The sequence below is a fragment of the Ascaphus truei genome, chromosome 5 (genome assembly GCF_040206685.1).
Source record: "Ascaphus truei isolate aAscTru1 chromosome 5, aAscTru1.hap1, whole genome shotgun sequence".
Lineage (NCBI taxonomy): Eukaryota > Metazoa > Chordata > Amphibia > Anura > Ascaphidae > Ascaphus > Ascaphus truei.
The window spans coordinates 240,035,771-240,060,289 of NC_134487.1; the positions used below are offsets into that span (position 1 = coordinate 240,035,771).

Genomic DNA, 24,519 nt, shown 5'->3' on the forward strand with positions numbered 1-24,519 from the left:
TATATACAAAAGTAAGGGTTCTTTAGTTAAATATTTTTGCCAAAGGATTATAAGCCTGCAACCATGTCACGGTAAACCATCTTTAACATGTCCTGCACTACCTGCAACGGTTTTCTATACCTCTAATGGAGGAAGAAATGTCCCAATATCTGGATAGCAAGAAGGGGACAAGCAGGGGTCCACGTGGAAGTCCAGGCAGGACAAAGCATGCAATAATCAGATCACAAAAAGGGGAAAGGCAGGGATCCAGACGAGGAACCTCCAGGGTGCAAGGCACTAGAAAGTGAGGCCCATAGCACCCCTCCCTTCAGGAGAGACCTCCGTATGATCCAAGGTGGGAGGGGCGGGTCGGTATTCCCTACCTCTGCGAGTCCATTGCGTGGTTTGTGCCATATGTAACACCGCTGACTGCAAAACAGGATTCGGACCTGCAGGGCAGAGGTAGGGTGTAGGTCACCCACCTTGGCCTGGGATCTGAGACCTGGGATGCAGAGGAAGACAGGTCCAGAACCGGGGGGGGGGGGGGCGGGCGGAAGATGCAGGCACAGGCAAGGGTAAGACTCAGAAACAAACAAGGACAGAGGAACGAGGACTGGAACTAGGCAGGGGGTCCTGGACTGGAAAGGCAGGAACAAGTCAGGAGGTAATCCGGTCCAAGCAGGGGTCAAGACAAAAAGGATCAAAGGCAGAGCATGGCATAGAGTACTTTGCACGAGCAACGTCAGGTAGCAATTGCTGCTATTTAAAGGCCAGCGGCAGCTGCTTGCAATGAGAGCCAGAGTGAGTCTTACTTCCTGTCAGGGGGGGTAATAATAATAATATTATGTTCTTGTATAGCGCTGCTAGTTTTACGTAGTGCTTTTTTCCACAAAAAGGTTTTTATTGTTGGACAACAGTACATTGCATACAGTGTCTACCAACCCAATGTCATTTTTTAATGTACCAACATCCAACTTTTCTTATTTCCACCTTCCTCCGGTCTTACAAGGACAAACTGGGTAGACCAACTCACATATCAACCACGTCACACAGACATACAAAAGGAAAGGTGGGGGAGGGGGGGGGGCGCTCAGTGTCTTCTGCCTGTTCACCGTCTCACCTCTTTCTGTCCTATTTAGGAGCAGCTCTCAACTACGGAAATTCCATGGATGTCGTCCCTACCTGTACCCCTATTGTGCGCCGGCCGTACTGGCACATCGTAGGAGAATGCATTTAGGTGTATTATGGCATGATGGTGGTGGCACTCACCCCTGGGATATCGGAGTGGTCTAGCCACTTGGTCCAGATTTTTAGGAAATTTGTGCCGGTGTCGTTGACCAGACTTGTCAACTGCTCCATCCGGCAAATATACCAAATTCTGTTTTGGATTTTCGGAATGGTGGGTAAGTCTGGGAGCTTCCACAAGGCTGCGAGTTCGCACCGCATGGCTGTTGCAAAATGTGCAATCAATTTTTGAGCCGGTCTGCCTATTCCCCGAGTGCGCCTGCCCAGCAGGAACAGCCAAGGGTTCAGGGGGACCGACTGTCCGAGAATACTCGTTAGCCAATCTTGGATTTCCTCCCACAAAGGAGCCACTTTGGGGCAACCCCACAGCATGTGAAGCAAGTCTGCCTGCTCCCCACATTGTTTTGGGCACAATGGAGGGTAACCTTTGACAAACTTTGCTAATCGTGTGGGGGTGAGTTACCACCTCATTAGGACTTTATATGCATTCTCCTTCAAGGTGGTGCATATGGAGCTTTTCGCTGCTGCCAGTACTATAGTGGACCAGTCCTTGTCTTCTAATGTCTCCCCTAAGTCCGTTTCCCATCTGGTTCTGTATGCCAATTTAATGTCTACGTCTCGACCAGGACAGACCACCTCCCCGTAAATCCGAGAAGTGAGTCCCGTAGTGTCCGTGCCTCTGGAACACAGCTGCTCGAAATTTGTACGTTTAGGGCGTTTGGGGATTTTAGCGTAAAATGCTCGCACCTGGAGATATCTAAAAAATTCGGAGTGGGGCATCTCTGTTTCTGCTCGGATTTGTTCGAATGATTTAATATTTTGGTGTCTCTCCAGGTGTAATAATCTAGTGATACCTTTTGCTTTCCAGACTGCAAGGTTCTTGCGTAACAGACCCGGAGCGAAATCGGGGTTCCCCATAATCGGGGTCATAAGTGTGTGCTGGGTTGTCAGTGCACACTTGTGTTTGGTGTTCTCCCAGGTTGCCAACGAGCTATTCACTGCGGCCAGCGGCTCACTCACTGTCAGATATGTCTTTTTGGGTAGCCAAATTAGATCTTGTATCTCTACAGGGTCACAGCATGCTTTTTCCAGCTCCACCCATCTGCGTAGGCTTGGGTGCATGTGCCACTGAATAACTTGGGTTAATTGCGCCGCTTTGAAATATGATATCAAGCAAGGTACCCCTAATCCTCCTCTAACTGTTGGCCTCGTAAGAATGCTACTTTTTATTCTTGGTTTTTTATTACCCCAGACAAATTTCACCATAGAGGACTGCAAGCGGAGGATGTCATCTCTGATCACTTGTATCGGGAGGGTCTGAAACAGATACAAGATTCGGGGTAGGAGATTCATCTTAAGGCATTGGATCCTGCCGATCCACGAGATTGTATGGCCTGACCAGATCCGAAGATCCTCCCTTAAAGTCCTAATTAGTCTGGGGTAATTGGCTTTGTATAGGGCTGAATATTCTTTGGTGATATAGATACCTAGATATTTAATGGAGGATGCTTGCCATTTGAAATTAAAATTCAGTTCTATTAATTTTTCGGTGACCTTTGGCAGGTTGATGTTTAATGCTTCTGATTTTGTCTGATTGATTTTGAACCCCGATATCTTATTAAATTCATCTAGCAAGCTGAAGACATTTGGCAGGGAGGTAAGGGGTTTGGACAACATTAGTATAATGTCATCTGCATACAGGGCCACTTTGTGTGACTGATCTTTTATCTGTATACCTGTTATATCTGGAGAGTTGCGGATATGTGCCGCTAAGGGTTCTATACATAATGCAAAAATAAGTGGGGACAGTGGGCATCCCTGCCTGGTGCCGCTCTTTATTGGAAAGTCTGCCGAGGGGAAGCCCTGGTGTCTGACCTTCGCCCTTGGTTCCTTATAGAGAGCCAGAATAGCGCCCAACATTCTCCCCCCTATGCGAAACACTCGCAGCGTCTCTGTAAGGTAGGGCCAATCAATACGGTCGAAGGCCTTTTCAGCGTCTAAACTCAATGCCATAGACGGGATGTGTTTTTTCTGTGCCAAATCAATTAAATCTATTATCCGTCTGGTATTGTCCATAGCTTGCCTGCCGCATATAAATCCTACTTGATCGGGGTGGACCAGCTTCGGCATGACCGAATTCAGACGGTTGGCTAATAGTTTGGAGAAGATTTTCGTGTCTGAATTGATAAGAGATATTGGCCGATAACTTTTACAGTCTGCTGGGTCCTTACCTGGTTTGGGGATCACTGTTATAGACGCCTGGAGCATTTGGCTAGGAATAGGGGCACCATCTAAAAATGAGTTGAATAATCGGGCCAGGTGAGGTACTAAGGTTTTTCTAAAATTTTTATAGTACAAGTTGGAGAAGCCATCCGGGCCCGGGGCTTTGGCTGGCTTTAGTGCTTTTATTACCTCTGAAATCTCCTCACCTGAGAAGTCTGCCTGTAATGCCTCCCTTTCCAATCTGCCCAGTCTGGGTAGTTTTGCCTCAGTCAGAAACGTCCTCAGCTGCCTATGAGTGTTCTCACAATGGGAGACCTTCGCCCCGTCATACAGGGTCTCATAGTACTGTTTAAATTCCTCTACAATTAGTTTAGGATCAGAAGTAAGGTCACCGTTCTTGGTACGAATGGACTGAATATGGAAGTTACGGTTACAATTTTTGAGTTTATTGGCAAGTGGGGTATCTGGCTTGTTCGCTTTCTCATAGAATTGTCGCCTAGACCAGGTCAGCTCCTTTTCAGCTCGGGAGGACATCAACAGATGCAATTTCGTTTTTGTGTCACGCCAGGCCTGTAAGGTCTGCGCTTGTTTGGTAGTTTTGTGTAGGGCGGATAGGGCTGATAGTTCGGATTGGAGGATCAGAATTTTCTTTTCCCTTGCTTTTTTCCGCCTACTAGCTATCCCCATGAGTTCTCCGCGGAGAGTTGCCTTATGGGCCTCCCATAGGATGGATTGGGATGTCACGCTACCGACATTCTCCTCAAAATAGACCCTGATTTTATCCCTTATTTCTGTTTCAATTTCAGGGATTTTTAGCAAGCATTCATTAAGCTTCCATGTCGCTCCTGGTCTGTCCAGTCTGAAGTCTGTGCACCGCAGCTCAATTGGCGCATGATCTGACCATGAAATATCATGGATGCCCGTATGGGAGATCTGCGGAACCATTCTGTTAGACACAAAGAGGTAGTCTATCCTGCTGTATCTGTCATGGGGGTGCGAGTAGAACGTGTACTCTTTTGCTCCTGGGTGTTGTTCCCGCCATATATCTACCAGCCTATTTATTTTAAGGCCTTGGTTCCAGATTGCTCTACTTTGTGTATGCTTCGGTGCTTTGGGTGTGCACCTGTCGGTCTTGGGATCTAATGTCAGGTTGAAATCGCCCCCTAAAACTATACCGCCTTGTGCCACTCTATGTAGGGTGGTGAAGAATTTCGTGAAGAAAGTATCTGCTCCCTCGTTGGGAGCGTATACGTTAGCAATTGTGAGGGGCTGTCCTCCCATCTCACCTACTACTATCAGGAAGCGCCCATTTTTATCCTTTTTTGTTAGCGTGATATTGAATGCCAGGCGATTATGTAATAGGGTTGCTACCCCTCTTTTTTTTACGTTTGCTGTTGCGGAGAGCCACGTTCTGTATCTGCTATCTAGGAACTTGGGGGAACTGGTCTTTGAGAAGTGGGTCTCTTGGAGTAGTATTATGTCGGGGTCTTGCCTCCGATAGTCTGCGAATGCCAGTTTTCTTTTCAGGGGGCTATTAAAACCTTTTGTGTTGTGCGATAAGATTGTAAAATCCTTACCCATTGGTGTTTTCAATAGGAAATGCTGCTTTACCTCTTTCTAGTGGGGGCATGGACTTCCTCAGAGTATGATCTTGTGAACTGCTTTGTATATTGCTCATCTGCGCAGGGGAGAAACACTGGGGTAAACACAATGGGAACATTGGGGAGACAACAAATAAACTTTGATAACTTTCGGTGACCTCAGAGGACCGAAATCCCCTGGGCACCTGAACTGCCCCACGTGGGGTTCCGGTTCGGGCGGACCCACCTCCGACCACGCGAAGTTGAGCCTTACCCGTGTTCCCCGGCCCACCGGGGTCTTGCATGAATTGCCTGGGGTCCATCCCCCAGGTATCCATGAGGAGACTCATGGCGACGGCAAGAAGGAGGTCACCCCCCCCCCCATCAGATCTTAACCAAACTTATGGTAACTCATTATAGTCATTGTGAGCGACTGACGTCTTCAGGACTGCAAGCTGATTTGATGTATATATATACCCTGTCTATGTGGGGGGCTTTACCCGTTACGTAGCTTTTATGTGGCATGTGATGTCCCCATGCCCTGTGACCCCTATCTATCCCACGGTGTTTTATGGCCTTTTTGGCATGCTAGCTCTCTCCGGGCCCGAGCCCCTTCCTTACCGGCCCCTCCTTTTGGATCATATGACTAAGTGACCCTGCTCCCCTTTAATTAGCGGTGTTCACTGGGGTGTTCCTCCTTTCCCCTACTTCCCTCGACATATCCTATCCGCTTGTCTAGGCTATGAGTGGGTAATGGCCTTGTCCATCGGGGGGGGGGGGTCTGCATGCGGGGCCGGGGTGTCTTCCGGCGGGGAGTCTGCGGCCGGTGGGTCTGTGGTCAGGGCGACACTGCTCAGTTGTCCATGGGGCTGTGTCGTGTTGTTTGTATACTGCCGCGGGTCTCTGGTTTCTCTGGTCTCGGGGCTGTTCCGGCGCCGTCTCATGACGTAGCTCCTTTTCCCCCACTGAGGCGCCACTACCAAGATGGCCGCACGGCCATATCCGGTGACGTCCTTCCGGTCCTGGCTCAGTCACCGTCGGACGCCAACGGAAGTGGATGTCTTCCCGCGCTGGGCTCTTCTTCTTCCGGCCGTGCAGGTTGTTTTTGTCTCGCCACGAGGCGCGATGCCTCCATCTTTCCTAGGTGCGTGTCACGCGTCTCTTCCGGGTTGCGGGGCAGCCATTATCGCCGGAATCTCTGGTAAGTCTTTTCTTTTTCTTTTGCAGGCTTAGGTCTGCACCCGTGGAATAGGGTCTGTGTATCCCGCCTTAGATAGGTGTAGTTGGGGCATCACTTATGCCTATTCTGCTACTTAGTGTTTCAAGCTGTTAGCAGCCCTGAGAGTCCCAACTGTAGGCCATAACTTGTAGGCAACCAAAACTGGTAACAAAACATTTTATTGGAGCTGAGCATTCTTTGTTATTTATTTGCTGTTTCACTCCTTCTCCGGATCACTGGCGGCTCTAGTCTTCCGGGATGTGCCAGCCTGCTGCCACTCGTTGTCCGGTTCTCTCTCCGCCCGGGGGCTCCTGGGTTCTCCGGTCGTAATTCCCAGCCTACGCAGGAATTCCTCCCCCTCCTCCAGGTTTTTCATTGAGGTGGCCTTTCCGTTCCTGATGACTAGTAAGCCGAACGGAAAGGTCCACCTGTATCGGATGGCTTTGTCTCTGAGGAGGCGGGTTATGGGCTGTAGCTTCAGGCGTCTGGCCAGAGTCAAGGGAGACAGATCCTGATAAAGTTGTAGTGAGATGCCCTCGAATTTACAGGCTTCCTCTCCCGGGGCTTTCGTGAAAACTGCCTGCCGGGTGCGGTAATAGTGTAACCTGGCGATCACATCCCTGGGTTGCGCATTCGCCAGCGGTTTGCTCCGTAGGGCCCTGTGACATCGATCCAGCATTAGTTCAGCTGCTGGAGTGTCAGGGAGCAAACTTGTCATCCATCTTGTGAGGAAATCTTCGATCTCTGTTATTTCCTCTGGTATGCCTCGGATGCGAATATTGCTCCGCCGGTCCCGATTTTCAGCATCCTCCTGTCTCTCGGCCAGCTCCGTGATCTGATTTTGTAGGTATGCAGCACGTTTTTCTGATTTTTTAATCGTGGAGGAGACCGCCACCATCTTGTCCTCCAGGGCCCCAGTTCTTGTTCCCAGGCCCTGTACCTCCTGACGGAGTTCTTGGATTTCGGCTCTAAACAACGACTTCATGTCGTTGTACAGCCGGTCGAAATCGCACCGCCGCACTGGCCGTTGCTCTGGTGTCTCCTCCCGGTCCTCCTCTCGTTCCGATCCCGGTGCCGAGCCGGGCGCCATTTCTGCCCTCCCATCTCTAGATGAGGATCTACTCAAATACCTCCGCAGTTCCCCTGTGTTCTTTTTTTTGGTTGATGGTGGGGCCATCGCGGTGTATTCTGTCGTCTGTACACTGGCTTTTTCTGTAAATTTTGTAGTTTTGGTTAGCTTTATTTGAAAAAATGCTTTGGCGGGGGTGGGAGCTATACGATTAGGCAACCGTTCCCCTCACCATCGCGCATGCGCCTCCCCTTTTACGTAGTGCTTTACAGAGACATTTTGCAGGCACAGGTCCCTGCCCCGTGGTGCTTATAATCTATGTTTTTGGTGCCTGAGGAACAGGGAGATAACGTGACTTGCCCAAGGTCACATGGAGCGACACCGGGCATTGAACCAGGTTCCCCTGCTTCAAACTCAGTGCTAGTCAGTGTCTTTACTCACTGAGAGAAGATATTGCATGCACTCAGTCACACTGGTAAAGAGTAGGGTACTTACAGGTGCGCTGACAAGTATTCTAAAACTTGATACATGCTGCAACATTTCAGTGACATTTCTGCAGAGACTAATGGCCCATCGGATTAACACAGCAGGGGTCCCTGGCAGTCCCATTCAGTTTGAATGGGACTGCCAGGGACCCCCGCTGTTAATCTGATGGGCCATTAGTCTGTCTGCAGAAATGTCAGTAAAATGTTGCAGCATGTACCTGGGTCTTGTTGTTGATTGCCCCAGATTTGTTTTAGAATACTCGTCGGCACTACAGTAGCTGCTGGTGCACTGGATCCAGTTTACTCACTGAGCCACTAAGGGCAAGTGTAGGATTTGCCAGGAAGTAAGATGGCCATGCTTGCTTCAGTGGGATTGAAGTCACTTCCTGTTGGACAAGAGGACAGGATTTGCCAAGAACGAAATGGTCCTGATTGCTTCTGTGAGGATGATATCACTTCATGGCGGCGACCATCTTAGGTGATGAACACATCCCTTATGCCGTTCAAGGAAATCACATGTCTTCCTAACTCCAGGGTGACCAGCCGTCTTGGAGTTATGACCATATTGCAATACTTCACTTCGATATTGGGGGGGATAAATAGTTTGGATGAACGAGTGGACGTTGACCTGGGATCTTCTGCCTGGGCCTGTGAAATCTGTTGCGGAGCGAAGATGAAACTGCAGAAATGATCTGAGAAGATGGAATGATGGACTCCTGCTCTATCTCCTTGGCGTCGTCTGGGGAGAATTGCCTGTATAGAGCATCTGCTTTGACGTTCTTGGATCCTGGACCTCGCCTGACGCGTCCCAAGTCTTTTTGCTCCTTTTATATATTTGTGGTTCTTGTGATCTGTAAGGATTATGATCGGAGAAGTTGCCCCCTAAAGCAAATGTCTTCATTTTTCTTGAGCCATTTTCATGGCCAGAAGTTCCCAATTTCCAACATCATAATTTCTTTCTGCGGTAGAATTTTTTTTTTAGAAAAGAAAGCACAGGGGTTGAGTTTCCCTTGAAATCCTTCCTTTGGCAAAGAATGGCTCCAGCTTCTAGATCGGATGCGTCCACTTCAAGCACGAAGTGTTTCGTAGGATCTGTATTGATCAGCATAAGTGCGGACGAAAATGTGGACTTGAGCTTCTCAAAAGCTAGAAGAGCCTCAGAGAGCCATATCTTTGGGTTCACGCCTTTCTTTGTAAGAGCCGTAATGGGTGAAACCACTTTGGAGAAGTTTCTGATAAAACGTCGGTAGTAGTTGGCAACCCAAGAAATCGTCGAGTTTGTTTGAGGCCTGTTTGTATAGGCCAATCCAGCACTGCCGATACTTTTGCACGATTCATCTCAAATCCAAGGGAAGAGATGAAATACCCAAGGAAGGAAATCTTGTTCTTTTCGAACTGGCATTTCTTGAGCTTGCTAAAGAGGCAGTGGTCCCGAAGTCTTTGGAGGACAAGTCTAACCTGTGCCCGATATTCGGACAAAGAACTGGAAAAAATAATTATATCATCCAGATATAACACTAGAAATTGGTCAAGTAGATCCCGGAAAATCTCATTGATGAAATTTTGAAATACAGTACGGCCGGTGCCAAGCATAAGCCGAATGGCATGACTAGATATTCGTAATGGCCGTCACGAATATTAAAGGCGGTCTTCCACTCATCATCCTCTCTGATCCGAATTAAATTGTATGCTCCTCGAAGATCCAATTTGGTAAAGATCGTAGTCTTGCGTAAGCGGTCGAACAGTTCAGGAATGGGGGGTTGAGGATACTGATTTTTTTATGGTGATTTTATTTAGGCCTCTAGTCTTTATTTATTTTTTAAACAAAGAAAAAACACGCACCAGCATGAGAACTTGATTTGTGGGTAAACCCACGCTGAAGGTTCTCCGTAATGGTTTCCCACATAGCCTTGGTTTCTGGTTCCGAAAGGGGATAAGTGCGGCATCGAGGAGGGATGGCCTCTGGGAGCAGATCGATTGCACAATCATAGGGTCAGTGTGGCGGTAACTCCTCTGCCAGTTTTTTGTCGAATACATCTGCAAACTGGAAGGCATGAGGAGTAAGTCTCCGTTTGTAGCCGAACCTTGCGAGACACCGGAAGACAAGATCCATGTCAATGTTGTCCCCAGGCTGTCACTTGAATGGTCGCCCAATCGATCTTAGGGTTGTGGTGCCGCAACGAGGGAAGTCCTAGGACCACTGAAGTCGAAGGAGATCAAATGACATAGAATGACAGTGTCTCTTTGTGAAATGCCCCAACTATTACCAGCAAAGAATTAGTCTTGGGGGTGATGGTCCCAGGTTTAAGAGGTCTTCCATCAATGGCAACTACTGCTAAATGCATGGTCAATAAATTTCCCTGCGGCTCCTGAATCCACAAAAGCCTGAGTGAAAATGGAGGCTGGTCCCCAGGAGAGTGAAACAAGCAGGAGCAGCCGTGAAGGTTGTGACGGAGAAGGAATAGAAGAAATGCCCAGAGAATATTCCTCTATCTTCACTGGGCACTGGAGTTTCCCGATTTACTACAATATCGGGCAAGATGGCCTTTGAGCCCACCGTACAGACACAGCCCAATGACACGTCTCCTAGTTCTCTTCTGCTCAGGTAATTTGGTATCAGCTAATTGTTTCGGTGCCTCCTTAGAGAAAGGTGTTGAAAGAGGGCTCTGAAAGTGGGGAGAAAGCAAGATTATTAGGGTTTTTGGGGACCAGTCTCGCTCGGTCTGTCGTTCTCGCATCCGGAGATCCATTCTGATACAGGGAGCAATTAATTCCTCCAGATCCGTGGTGGTGTCCCGGCAGGTCAGTTCATCCTTTAAACCCTCAGAATGCCCCTGCCAAAATGCTTCCAGCAGAGCTTCATTGTTCCAGCCTGTCTCTGCAGCAAGGGTTCGAAATTCAATGACATACTGGCGCAGAGTACGGGTTCCTTGCCGGATTCGAACGAGCGAAGCAGAAGACCTGCGACCGGGAGAGTCAAACACTCTTTTGAATTATTGGAGAAAGGCAGCAGCGTCGTTAACCAGTGGGGATTCCTTTTCCCAGAGAGGGGAGGCCCAGGCCAAAGCCTTGTCTGTCAGTAGGGAAATGACAGGCTACCCGGGATCGATGGGTGCAGAATATGGAAGGCTGGAGTTCGAACTGAATCAAACATTGGTTCAAAAATCCTCTACAAGTCATAGGGTCCTCTCCTTAATGTAGAGCCATTGGGATCCGTGGTTCCCTGAGCGTAGGGGATGACGGAGCTGGCCCCAGACTGTAACGCTCGGCCTGCCCACAAGCCAGACGAGACCTCGGGACTGAGGTGGAAAGGGTAAAACCACACACCTAGCAGCAAATGGGGGCACGGCCGGAGTGTGGAAGTAACGTAGGTGGTCCGGGTAACTAGAATGTAAATGATACCGTACTTGACAGCTCCGGCGTAGAAGGGTTAAGTTCGTATGCCAAGGGTCGTGGGTTGGAGAGGGCAGCGTAATCGATTGTCCGTAAGCCTGGGTCGTGGAGTGGAGAGAGCAGCGTAGTAGATTGTCCGTGTGCCGTGTCCAAGGGTTGTAGAAGTCTGCATCGTAGAAAGTCCAAAGCGAGGTCCAAAGGGTTCCAGAGAGCAGCGTAGTAGAGTCCAAAGCAAAAGGTCAAACCCAGGGAGATCAGCAGAATTTCCAAGGACAGGAGCAAGCACTGAAAAGACAAGAGAGGCCAGGCAACAGCAGACAGCACCAAGGTACAGAAGCTATGCAGAGCAAAGAGGAAATGGTGAAGGGGGATTATATGGGGGGCTGGGACCAATCAGAGAAAGGGGAGTGACGGAGGAGCGGCCCGAAGAAGGACCTAATAGGAGAGCAGAGTGTGAAAGTTTGGGACCAATGGGAGTGAGGGGAGGAACAGAGGAGTGACCTACGTAAGATCCAGATAGAGGAGAATTGCTAGAGGCTAAGGGAGTGGTCAGAGTAAGGGGAGGAGCAGAGCGACGGACAAGGGAAGGCACAGAAAGGGAAGGAGGACCTGAGAGGCAAAGCTGATGGGGATGGGGCGTGCAGGGCATGTGCGTCACGTCCGAGGAGGCGGAGAATGGGAGAGGCGCACCGGAGGGTCCAGGAGCAGACAGAAGAAGAGGAGGAGCAGAGGGACGGACAGGGGAAGGGTCAGGTAAGGAAGAAGAACCGGGGAGGCGGAGCTGACGGGACCGGGACGGAGACACAAGGAGCGTGCGCCGCGTCAGCGGAGACAGGTGCCCGGCGCCAACTAATGGCGGCTTGGGTGCGCACGCGCCCGTAGTGCTGACGCGCGTGGGCTGGAGGTGCGGGGACAGCAGCCAGGAGCGGGGAATGCCGCCGGGGAGCCTGAACAGCCTGTGAAAAAGGTAAGGATGCGCTGGACGCGGGTATACCCGCAGCGCGGATCCTTACACAGACGCTGCCAGCAATGGCAATGCAGGGGTAGAACCCACCTGTAGTGTATCCAGCCGGATTATAATGTCCTGAAGTTGGCTAGAAATTAGTTGAGTTGAGTTGAGAAAAACCTGTTGGTTTTGCTGGGCGAGGCGTGTCTCGAATAGTTCCGAGTTGTTCCCCCTTGGAGAGATACGGCTCACGCTACCTCAGCGGGGTCCATGTTTGGCTGCGCAAAATGTGACGGTGCTCATCTCTAATCTGGAAGCGGACCCGCAGAGCTGAGGTAGAGATGCAAATTAACCGAACAGAGCCCAGGGACAGAGTCCTGTTAGAGTATCCGTAGTCTGTAAGCAGGCAGAGAGAGGTCAGGGTTGGCGGTAGTGGTGCAAAGACAATTAAACAAACAGAGGTCAGGGCTGGTGGCAGTGATGCAAAGTCCAACAAACGGACAAAAGGTCAGGGCAGGCAGAAAGTAGCGAGGTCTGGGTCACGGTCCGGAGTCAGCAATAGGGGAATCCAAACAGACTAAAGGGCAAGGCGTGAGAGCGTAAACAACAGGAACTGCAAATGTAGAACCTCGCTCGGCGACTCCCACTAGGAACTGCAGCCTTATATTGCAGGCTGCCAGTACCCAAAATGGCCAATGTGAGCAGAAAGGGGCGGCAACTTGGAAAACCCGAACCGCAGGAAAACCCGACACGGGTATAAAAGCTGTTGGATCGGAATAGTTCTCAGAATAAATCACTCACTGCACATATAAAGATTAATGTTAAACATTCGTGTCATTTCATTATTTCATTGTCTCAAAACCCAGACGCACAAAGATTAATTTTTTCATCTTTGAGAAAATCCTTAAATGGGCAGGAAATCAAATGTCAGCCAGGTTTAATTTCTTAATGCATCACGCAAGTTTAATGGATTGTCACACAGACTTGCCTGTTCATTATCAAAGCAGTTTGTGAAAATGAATTATTAGCACATTGAGCAGCAGCAGAATTTAACATTAACTCCTATTCGTCCAGAAAAAATACTGCCGATTACGTTTTATAGCGGGCTAATGTCTACTTCAAAGGGGCTGTGTCTCCAAAAATGTATTTTGGGAAACATAGACTAATGTTAGCATTCTAGAAAATATACAACATCCTGTTTTTTGTAATTACAGATCTTGTTAGAAATAGAAAATATAGCCAATTAATTACATGCACTTCGTTCCTATTACTTATGAGAGGAAACGGTAGGCATATTAGTAGAGTCAAATTGACAATAGGGTAAAACCCTTCTAATTTACAAGTAGCTACAGAGTGATATTGCATAAATACGCATGGCTCTGTCCTTGACCCTCTTCTATTCTCACTCTACCCCTCTTCCCTCCATGAACTAATGTAATATTTTGGCTTTCAGTATTATCTCTGCTGATTACACCTAAATTTACTTCTCATCCTCTGCACTATCTCCTGTCTCGTGTCACCATCTGTCTCTCTGCAATCTCCTCCTGGATGTCAAACGTTACCTGAAGCTTAACATGTCCAACACAGAACTTATACTCTTCCTCCTTCCACTGCCATCCCTACACCTCGAAACTCTCCCTCACTGTTAATAATACCATAATCTCATCAACACCCCCAAGTCTACTATCTGGGTGTCATCTTTGACTCTGCCTTCTACTTTAGTAGGAGTCCTGCTGTCTCCACGTCCGAAATATCACCAGGATACTCCTTTTTGTCACTCATAATGCAACTAAAATCCTAATTCACTTACTGTACTCATCTTCTACCACCAAGCAGGTGCACATGACGTATCTGGTACATCATACTGTTAATTCAATGGATCTAATTGAGCGTCAGTGTGCGTTTTTTCTTTTACTACTATTTTGAAAAAATTCCATCTGATCTGATGAGGCATACATCTCCCAGACAAGCAATCTGCATTGAGTGATGAAAGCTCGATTACCATGACTGTTACATCTGACGCAGTCGCAAGCACAAAGATTCACAGTGCGTAAAATCAGACTTTCACCTGTTGGTACAGTAGTTTAAACCATGAAAAGTTAAGGTGAACCGTTTCTTGCTAAAATTATATTTTTGTGTGTATGTTTGTGAGAGGAAAAATGTGCTTCTCTGTAAGCATTTTCTTGTGCTGCTGATTGGAGAATTGGATTACTGATAATTTGGCGAGCAAGAGAATTTTTTTTAAACGGAATTAGTAAAAAGCCTCAAGTTTTAAAATAATAGTTTAAGCACGGCTCAGCTATCATCAAAGGATTCAGATTAGTAGGGTGTGACAGGCTTTAATACTGTATCTCACCCTATTTCTCGCCAAGTTATGCAGAAACTGGCTGGTTTAATGCCATTGAGTAAAAGTTTTCTTTGTATAGAGCTACGTTCTAACACCATAGCAACTACATCTTCATATTGGCTGCGAGTAAATACCGAAATTAATTAAAATGGTGCCGCTTCTATAAATATCTTTTGGGGCAGAAGGTAGTTGAGCGAAAGTGGGATTGTTTCATGAAGTGTCTGCCGTCAGGATTCAGCATACAGCTGTCAACACAGAGAGGCTTCAAGGAGAGAAAGGAGAGAGAATAATTTCATGAGAACAAAGCCCAGCTCTAATTAAATGAATAATTCAACATGTGATATTAGTCCCCAAGTAGTTGTGAATTATTGCATTAAAACTGCTGTTATTACTAATAATGCTGCTTACACTCCTCCAGCATGTTCAATAGCGAAGTACAATCAGTGATCTAGTTGTGATAGTGAAAGGGGCACAGAGTATCACCTCTTTTTAAAATGTATTCTAGTTTTTAATATAAATAAATAGCTTATTTTTTAAAACACCATGATGGATCACATATTAACATTTAAAGCCTCATGCAGTAAGCAGCGATAAGCCACTTATCGCCAGCATCTCGCCAAAAAAGCCTACTGCGATTCAGTAAGCCCCGAGAAGCTGGCGATAAGAGCAAAAATCGCCAATTTTTTTTCCCGGAGGGGGGGGGGGGGATAGGGGGAGGGAACGGCAGACGCCCGGCTATAAGTCACTTTCCGGCACTGCTCACCAGTTTTTCAAACTAGCTCAAATCTATAAGCCCCGATCAGCTTATCGCGGCTGATCGCCACTTTAGAATTGCGATTTCTTCTCCCAATTGTCCCGCCACAAAAAGTTGGCAAGAAGGTGGGGAGAAGCTGGCAATGAGCGGCGAGACGGCACTTACAAAATAAAATGCATGTTTTCTGCATCGGATTGATGCGTGGTGGTCCTCCAGGGCTGATACCCATTAATATCAGCACCGGAAACCCCTGGCATGAATCAGATGCAGGAAAAATGCATTTACAGCCCACTTCATTACCTTAGCGGCTAAACGCTAAGGCAATGAACGGGTTAACCACCAGTGCCAGGCTTATTGTGGGTAGCGGGGGTGGGTGAAGGTAGTATTTAGTCCTTGGTGGGTGTTTAGGCCTTGCGGGGGAGGGGGGTAGCAGCTGGACTTAACCCCTTCATTACCTTAGCGGTTAATACCTTAATAGCCTTTTTTTTTTTACATCATGTAAAGGAAATTAAGCCAGCCAATCAGAATGGCTGTGCATCCTTTCCCTTTAACATGACATCATCAAAGGCAAGATGGCCGGCATCACATGGTACTTGAGCCAATCAGATCGTGGGAACTACAGTTGGTCCGGCAATAATTGGGCACTGATACAAGTTTTGTTATTTTGGCTGTGTACCAAAATAAATTAAAGTTACAGTTAAATAATGAATATAGGCTTAAAGTGCAGTCTATCAGCTTTAATTTGAGGGTATTCACATCCAAATTGTAGGAAGGGTTTAGGAATTACATCTCTTTAATATGTAGCCCCCTCTTTTTTAAGGGACCAAAAGTAATTGGACAATTGACTCAAAAGCTGTTTCATGGACAGGTGTGGGCTATTCCTTCGTTATTTCATCATCAATTAAGCAGGTAAAATGTCTGGAGTTGATTCCAGGTGTGACATTCGCATTTGGAAGTTCTTACTGTGAACCCACAACATGCGGTCAAAGGAGCTCTCAATGCAAGTAAAAAAAAAAAAAACTCATCAGAGAGATAGCAGGAACATTAGGAGTGACCAATCAACAGTTTGGTACATTCTGAGAAAAAAACAACGCACTGGTGAGCTCTGCAACACAAAAAGGCCTGGACGTCCACGGAAGATAACAGTGGTGGATGATCGTAGGATTCTTTCCATGTTAAAGAAACCCCCTTCACAACATCAAGCCAAGTGAGGAACACTCTCCAGGATGTAGGCATATCATTATCCAAGTCTACCATAAAGAGAAGACTTCACGAGAGCAAATACAGAGGGTTCACCACAAGGTGCAAACCATTCATAAGCCTCAAGAATAGAAAGGCCAGATTAGACTTTGCCAAACAATATCTAAAAAAAAACAGCCCAGTTCTGGAACAGCATTCTTTAGACAGATGAAACTAAGATCAACCTGTACCAGAATGATGGGAAGAAAAAAGTATGGAGAAGGCTTGGAAAGGCTCATGATCCGAAGCATACCAAATCATCTGTAAAACACGGTGGAGGCAGTGTGATGGCATGGGTATGCATGGCTTACAATGGCACTGGGTCACTAGTGTTTTTTGATGATGTGACAGAAGACAGAAGCAGCCGGATGAATTCTGAAGTGTATAGGGATATATTGTCTGCTCAGATTCAGCCAAATTCAGCGAAGTTGATTGGACGGCGCTTCACTTTACAATGACCCAAAACATACTGTGAAAGCAATCCAGGAGTTTTTTAAGGCAAAGAAGTGGTATATTCTGCAATGGCTGAGTCAATCACCTGATCTCAACCCGATCGAGCATGCATTTCACTTGCTGAAGACAAAACTTAAGGCAGAAAGACCCACACACAAACAACAACTGAAGACAGCTGCAGTAAAGGCCTGGCAAAGCATCACAAAGGAGGAAACCCAGCGTTTGGTGATGTCCATGCGTTCCAGACTTCAAGCAGTAAAGGATTCTTGACAGTATTAAAAATGAACATTTTATTTATGATTGTGTTAATTTGTCCAATTACATGTGAGCCTCTGAAATAAGGGGACTGTGTATGAAAATGGTTGCAATTCCTATACGTTTTATACAATATTTTTGTTCAACCCCTTGAATTAAAGCTCAAAGTCTGCACTTCTATTACATCTCGGTTGTTTCATTTCAAATCCATTGTGGTGGAGTACAGAGCCAAGATTATGTAAATTGTGTCAGTGTCCAATTATTTCCGGACCTAACTGTATATCACCTAACTGTATATCTGATTGGCTGTAGTAGACCATTTTACGGAGGGAGGACCTCCTCCTCCAATAGGAGGACAAGGCCGTGCCTGCTGAAGATACAGATGGAGAAGAAGATACAGATGAAAACCCCAGAAGACCCAATAAAGTGACGAAATTGGATTACAAATTACAGAAGAAAAAAAAGAAACAAGAAAAAGACTGGATTTTTTTTACCTAGTTCCTGTTCGTAGATTGGTTCCAGAACATGCGGTGTCCCCGGGATTCGGAGGGTGAAGATATCTAAAGGTAAGTAAAAATATATAATGTATGCTATTTTTCTTTTACAGGTTTTTTATTTTTATTGTTATTGAATTTTTGGGGGGATGCCCATTCATTGCCACTGTATTTATGTACGTCTCTATGGATATACATGCATACATACATTGGACAATCAATGGTTGTTTTTGCCAATACTTTGTTTTTATGTATTTTAAATGTAATTTTCTTGTTTGTTTAGAAATGTTTTGCCAGTGTAATTTTCTATTTTTATTTTGTAAGATGTAATTTTTAGTGGTGTTTTAAATAGTTTATTTCAGGGGGGTCTTGCTTTTTAATAGTGGATTCTTTTTGGTACTTAGATTTTGTCTGGTGGTTACTTTGAGCTTTCATTTATTTCATAATGGTTTTGTTTTGGTGTTTTAATTGTGAATTGAGGCATTTATTTTGGATTTGATTAATTGGTTGGTGCTAATTTAGTTCTGTTTACTTCTTGATTTGTTTTAAATTTATGATTGTTTAATTTTTTTATTGTTTGGATGGCATAGGAGATTGTTTGTGATTGTTTATTTTATTTTGACCATTGACTGGCATTGTGTGAAATGATGCACAGATTATATGGGCATCATGTACCCACTGTGCCATTCAATTGTTTTATTGACATTTTTTTTAGCTATTTACAGTAATTGGCTATGTGGTGTGTTTTATTTTGCTATATGCTGTTTTATTTTGCTATGTGCTGTATTTGATTTGGCTACAGTATGTAATGTTTTTTTATTTGGCTATGTAATGTGTTTTATTTGGACCTGTTTTTTGAATCCTTCACCATTTCTTGGTATATTGGTCAATCATGCCCATATTATATTATATGGGCATGATGTACCCACTGTACCAACGAATGGGTGAAAGGTGGGGGTGGTTGCCTGGGGAGGGTGGTTAAGCCTCCAAGGTGGGTAGTGGCAGAAGGTGTGTTAACCCCTTAATTACTTGCACGGTTATTAACCGCTAAGGTGATTAAGGGGCTAGGGGAGATTACAATATATTTATTATGTATTCTTTCTGACATCGGAGGACATGGCTCCGCAGTAAGCTGACGAGGGCGCCCTTCATATTGCCAGGGGTAAGTAGAACTGTTTTTATTTACTTTATTTATGGTGGCTAATGTTATTTAATAATGGGCAAATACAGGCATACCCCGCATTAACATACGCAATGGGACCGGAGCATGTATGTAAAGTGAAAATGTACTTAAAGTGAAGCACTACCTTTTTCCCACTTATCGATGCATACACTGTACTGCAATCATCATATACGTGCATAACTGATGTAAATAACACATGTGTAACAGGCTCTATAGTCTCCCCGATTGCGCACAGCTTCGGTACAGGCAGGGAGCCGGTATTGCTGTTCAGGACATGCTGACAGGCGCATGCGTGAGCTGTCGTTTGCCTATTGAGAGATATGTACTTACTCGCGAGTGTACTTAAAGTGAGTGTCCTTAAACCGGGGTATGCCTGTAATCTTTTATCCATATCTGGATAATAGTTATTTTGCCCATTACTGTACTGTATGTGTTTGGGGGGTGGGGAGGAGGGTATTGATTTACATGCAGGGCATGTTTTATTTTTTAACATACAGGATTGGTACCGCAGGGCAGCGGGGACTCACGGGGACCACCCGAGGACCCCCGGACACCCACAGTTTCCACCCGAGGACCCCCTGAGGTCCACGGGTACCACATGAGGACCCACGGGAGACACCTGCTGGGAAGAACGGGGGTCCCGCAGGGACCACCCGAGGGCCCCCCAGACCCTCGTGGGAATAATCCTAGGGCCCCCAGACCCCCGTGAGAACCACCCCAGGGCCCCCAGACACCTGTGGGGACGACCTGGGGACCCCCAGACACCCGCAGGACCACCGATGGACCCCATTGGGGCCCACGGACACCCACGGGTACCACCTGGAGACACACTGAGCCTAGTGGGGACCATCCGGAGGCACCCAGACACCTATGGGTACCCCCCGGGGTGCACTGTGGGACCTGCGGACACCCGTCGGGACCATCGGGGACCCCTGCCGGCCTGGGGTATTAATCGTGTGTGTAATAAAATAAATCATGGTTTTATGGGAGGGCACGGGGTAGGTTGTGTATTGGTTCTTATTAAATTTAAATTTTATGACTAGGGTAGATGAGCAGGGTGTCTCCGGAGCATAACCGCATTGGTTTGAGGTCCGGGGACCCCCTACTTCCCGAGATACAGTCCCCGTTATGGGCTGCCGGTATCTCCGCCATGTAAATGTCCCGCATCATGTGTTCGGGACATTACCATGCATAGGAGATACCTGCACCCCATAACTGGGCCTGTATCTGGGGAAGTAGGGGGTTCCCGGACCTCAAACCAATGCGGTTCAGCTCAGGAGACCCCCTGCTACAATACACATAATAAAATGTAAATGTTAAAATATTTTTATTTACGGCAAGATTTTCGCAGAGTGGCGGATCTCTCTGCAGTAGATACAACTCACCGGGTGAGCCCTTATCGGAGGGCAGGTCATCTCGGCGCCGGCAACTCGTCATATTTGGAAATGTTGCTCTCACTGGTATTCAGGCCTTTCTGCATACCACGAGAGCAACATGGCAAAAAAATGGCGAATTCGAAAACCTGCCGATAATTTCTATTGTACTTTACTACATAAGGCCCTTAGTTGGTGTAAATTTATACACTTCTGGGGCAAAAAAAAGAGTGTTTCATCTGTATCCACCTAAAAATTGCATTATCAGCAATAGGGTTTTTTATTCCAAGATGAATTTGGCACAGTATATTTGTGCCAGAATTGTACCAGTTTTACGCCAATGAAACACTGATACATGATCCCTGCACCACAAATGTACCGGTACATTTTACAAGTGGTGCTGAAACAGCTTTACTCCTTTATTTAAAGGTTTTTTTTTGTGCAACTGCTTTCTTATTGGCACTTTAGTCACTGTGTATAATGGGAGATGAAAAACAGTTGCATAGAAATAATGTCATGTATAACTGGTACATTCCATTCATAGCCATCAAATTCTGGACAAATCTCTTATTTTATCTGTGGCTATTAAACACACACCTCACCATATGTTTTTTTTTCTTATTTCTTTTCAAAGCTACTGTCATCAAATTCGGACATATCGTTGGACTCCTTTAAGGCGCTGTGGGATATCAGCATGAACATCTTAACAAAATCTGGTCAGTAACCAACAAGGCCACTTCTATTAGTTGTTTGTCAAATGTGCTGAGTGGATGGATGCTCTATAGCAGGGGTGTCAAACATGCGGGTCGCATGTGGCCCACCAGACTCTTGTCCAGCCCTCAGAGCAGGACCAGAGAAACTGCATTGGGCCGGCGGAGGGTGTGAGAGGGGGGAAGGTAAGAGGGGGAATGGTGGTAAGAGGAGGAAGAGTGAGAGAGGCAAGGAGAGAGAAGGGATAGCGGGGAGGGGGAGGAAAGAGAGGAGGTAGTAAGAGTGTGGATGTAAGGATCTGTGTGTCCCGCTACCATCAGCGCGCCCCCTCCTTACCTCAGCCTGCAATCGGGTGTTCCGCTTCCCCTGCCTCCTGCGGCGCGTCACCTAGGCCATCTATCAGCCGTCGGACTACGGGCGTGCATCACGCATCACGCGCGGACATTTATACCAAGACAAAATTTGAGTGGAAAACTACGGCTCTCTCCTAAAAATACCTATGCATGTATACAATGGTAAAATAATAAACAATGGACTAAGACAGTCAAATACTAGCCCTTATATGTTACCTCCAAACTGCAGCTCAACCTTGAAAGAAGGATCCTTCCTTGATCCTCAGTAGTCAGTAGGGATACATAAATGAGTATAACTTGTAAACTAATCAGTCATATAACCATGCACACGGGGTATAGCAGGGTGATGTGGAATAAATAAAATAAAGCTGATAACAGCTCTTCTCACACGGGCAAGTGTGAGCAAATCCTATCACAATGTCTTTCAGCTCTTTCCTCTAAACGATCCCTGTCACCTCTATGGTCAGCTTGTGGGGTTAAAGTGATGTCTGAGGGCAGCTGTCACAAGTCAATCCCTCTTTTGTTGCTCAAGAATAAGGGTGACATCCACATATGCTCATATAAGAAGCAATACTTTATTAAACAAAAAGGTAAGTGTACAAAACTTACATATAAGTACAGCACTTCCAGCCACTGTATCCTCTGTGTCAGCTCCTACATGGATCTCCCTGCTCTCGCGTCCGGTTGCAGGGCCTGTGACATAAGCTTTCACCCGAGAACTACGGTGGCCTTCTGTGATCAAAATACTGCAGCTCCACCAACACAGGGCTACGCGTTTCGAGAGTTTATACCAAGCCCTCCGGTCCCGCCTCCGGGTTGCGCCTGCGCGTGGGCGTCATCAACACGTCACGTACGTGCGGGACGCGCGATCTACGTGCGCAGGTACCGTGTCACCAGCCTCCACCTGTAAGCCCTCCCACACCTGTCTCGTGCACCAATCACAGCAAGCGTTCCTGACGCGCCTCCTCTTGCTTTGTTCTCATTAGTCCCTCTTTGTCTTATAAGCTTAGCCGTTTCACTGGTTCATCGGCTGAGACTAAACCTTCCTATGAGCGAAGTCTTCACTCCTGTCTTGTCTCCACAGTCTTGTCGTGCTTTCAGATCCTTGCTCCTGACAAAAATAGTGAATAAATCTGCGCTACTGATTGTAATGTGATATACTGTATAAAACAATAAATCAAATATTAACCTTCAGCCAAGTGAATACATATGTGTTTATCACATGCCTGCTGGAGACGCCGCTCCGTATCCGGTCGCAGAATGGAGACGTCACTTCCGACTCGGCTATCACAATGGATGCAGGTTGTTGGGACGCCTTCCTCCACAGTGTCGTCACGGTCTGGGCTGTACCACTCTACGCGTTTCGCCTATCGGTGATTCTGCTTCCTCAGGAGACTCCTGAGGAAGCGGCGTCTCCAGCAGGCGGTCGTGTGATCGTGCGATCCAGTTGGAGCTTCCGACGGAGGTGGTGTGATGAGAGGCCGCGTGAACTATCCTCCCGGTTGTCACAACTAGCTTGTATAGCAACAATGCTGTTTTTTATTGGCTACACTATAAGTGTGCATTTTTAAGGTTTATAAATATTGTCTTTTACCATCTGATCTGTGCTATGTTTATACTCTCTTTCTCTCGCTGAGGACACATCCCCTAAGTGACGGAGCCTGTTTACACCCATCCTTTCCACAACCCGTATTGATCTACACTGCCTGAGAACCTCTTTTTTCCTGTGAGTAGGATAGGCATAGGAGCCAAGACTCACTAGGGAACTTTTCCAACACTTGTTGTACATCTACACTTACTGCTGCGGCCGAGTTTATTCGAGCATTTGCCCGTTCTCGGCCGCAGCAGTATCCTGGCGCGCGCCGGAGGGTGCCGGGCGCGCGCCAAAGCAGCGGAAGAGCGCCCTCCGATCGGGGCGCTCTCCCTACCGCTGCCGGGTCCGCCGGGTCCCCCGGAACCCCCTGCCGCCGTCCCCCACATCGCGGGACACCAGGGCTCCCTCGGGGAGCCCTGGACGCGCGTGCAGGGGGCGCAGGCACCCGATGACGCGTGACCGCGCATCGGAGACGCGCGGCACGCCGAGGGGCTGCCACTTGCAAGCCGGGAAATCTCCCGGCTTGCGGAACTGGCCACACTGCAATAAAGTGTGTCGCCAGTGTAGAGTGTTTTTTCTTGTGTGTTCTACAATTTGGGGAAGAGTGAAGACAACCCCACCAGAGGGTAGAAGCAGGGGGTTAACACATTTCATTTGTTTATTTGCTCTTGCAAGTTGATGATTCGTGCACTTTATTATTGTATTGTTTATTATCACAATAAGTCACTATTAATTTGATTGAGTCAGCACTTATAGGGTGTTTAGCGCCTTTAATTGCACACCATTTTTTGCTCAAAGATCCAAGGTGGCATACATTATATCGCTATTCACCTATTATGCCCTGGCCTGGGCTTCTCCTATCTGGGAATGAAGATCGTATCTCACCCATGATATCGGACAATTTACCAGGGAATTCTGTAGAGTCTTTGATACGAATGGCTGCAAGGTAACTGCTGCTTCTTCTCTTTGTTGATCCGTGGCCAGATACGCTTTGGAGTTCCGCACTATTGCCGCCGAGACCGTATGGATTAACGAGGCGTTAGCAGCCGCCTTCTGGCAAGGTTTTACAGAGATTTGAAAGGATGAGCTCGCTGCACATGAATGTCCCACTGATCTCAAGGAACTCATCGCCATATGTATTCGTGTTGATCAATGTCCGCAAGAGAGGAGAACTGAAAGATCCCGTCATCGGCAGCTCACTCCGAGGGTTCCTTCTTCCCATGCCGGTACAGCTGAACCTCTTCCGCCAGATATCCCAGAGCCTATGCAACTTGGGGTTAAGTTGTCTTCCAGCAAGAAACAGCATCGACGCAACGCCAGTCTCTGTCTCTACTGTGGCAATCCTGGACATCATGTACTCTTTTGCCCCCACAAGTTGGGAAACGCCAACTTCCAGTGAGGTTCAGCGGAATCACATTGGGAACACTTTCTACATCCCCTATCACAGCTAAACAGCATCCTACCAGGATCATGCTTCCTGTTACGCTTACCGGCGAGGCCTTCCACACTTCTGCGATGGCTTTTCTGGTTTCCGGGTCGGGAGGCAGTTTTGTAGATCAAGGCTTCCCCGAGAGGAATAACATCCCCCTTGTTCGCAAGAAATGCCCAGAAGGGTTAGAAGCCA

General features: G+C 47.1%; 1 protein-coding gene across 3 annotated transcripts in view; it reads left to right on the forward strand.

Annotated features, from left to right (window-relative positions):
- LOC142495828 (uncharacterized) overlaps positions 1–24,519 on the forward strand; it is a 439,489-nt gene that overhangs the window by 254,930 nt on the left and 160,040 nt on the right. For all 3 annotated transcript variants that reach the window (XM_075601852.1, XM_075601853.1, XM_075601851.1), the window contains one exon: positions 20,872–20,953. In XM_075601852.1, the coding sequence (XP_075457967.1) occupies positions 20,872–20,953 (82 nt within the window). The remainder of the gene's footprint in view (positions 1–20,871; positions 20,954–24,519) is intronic.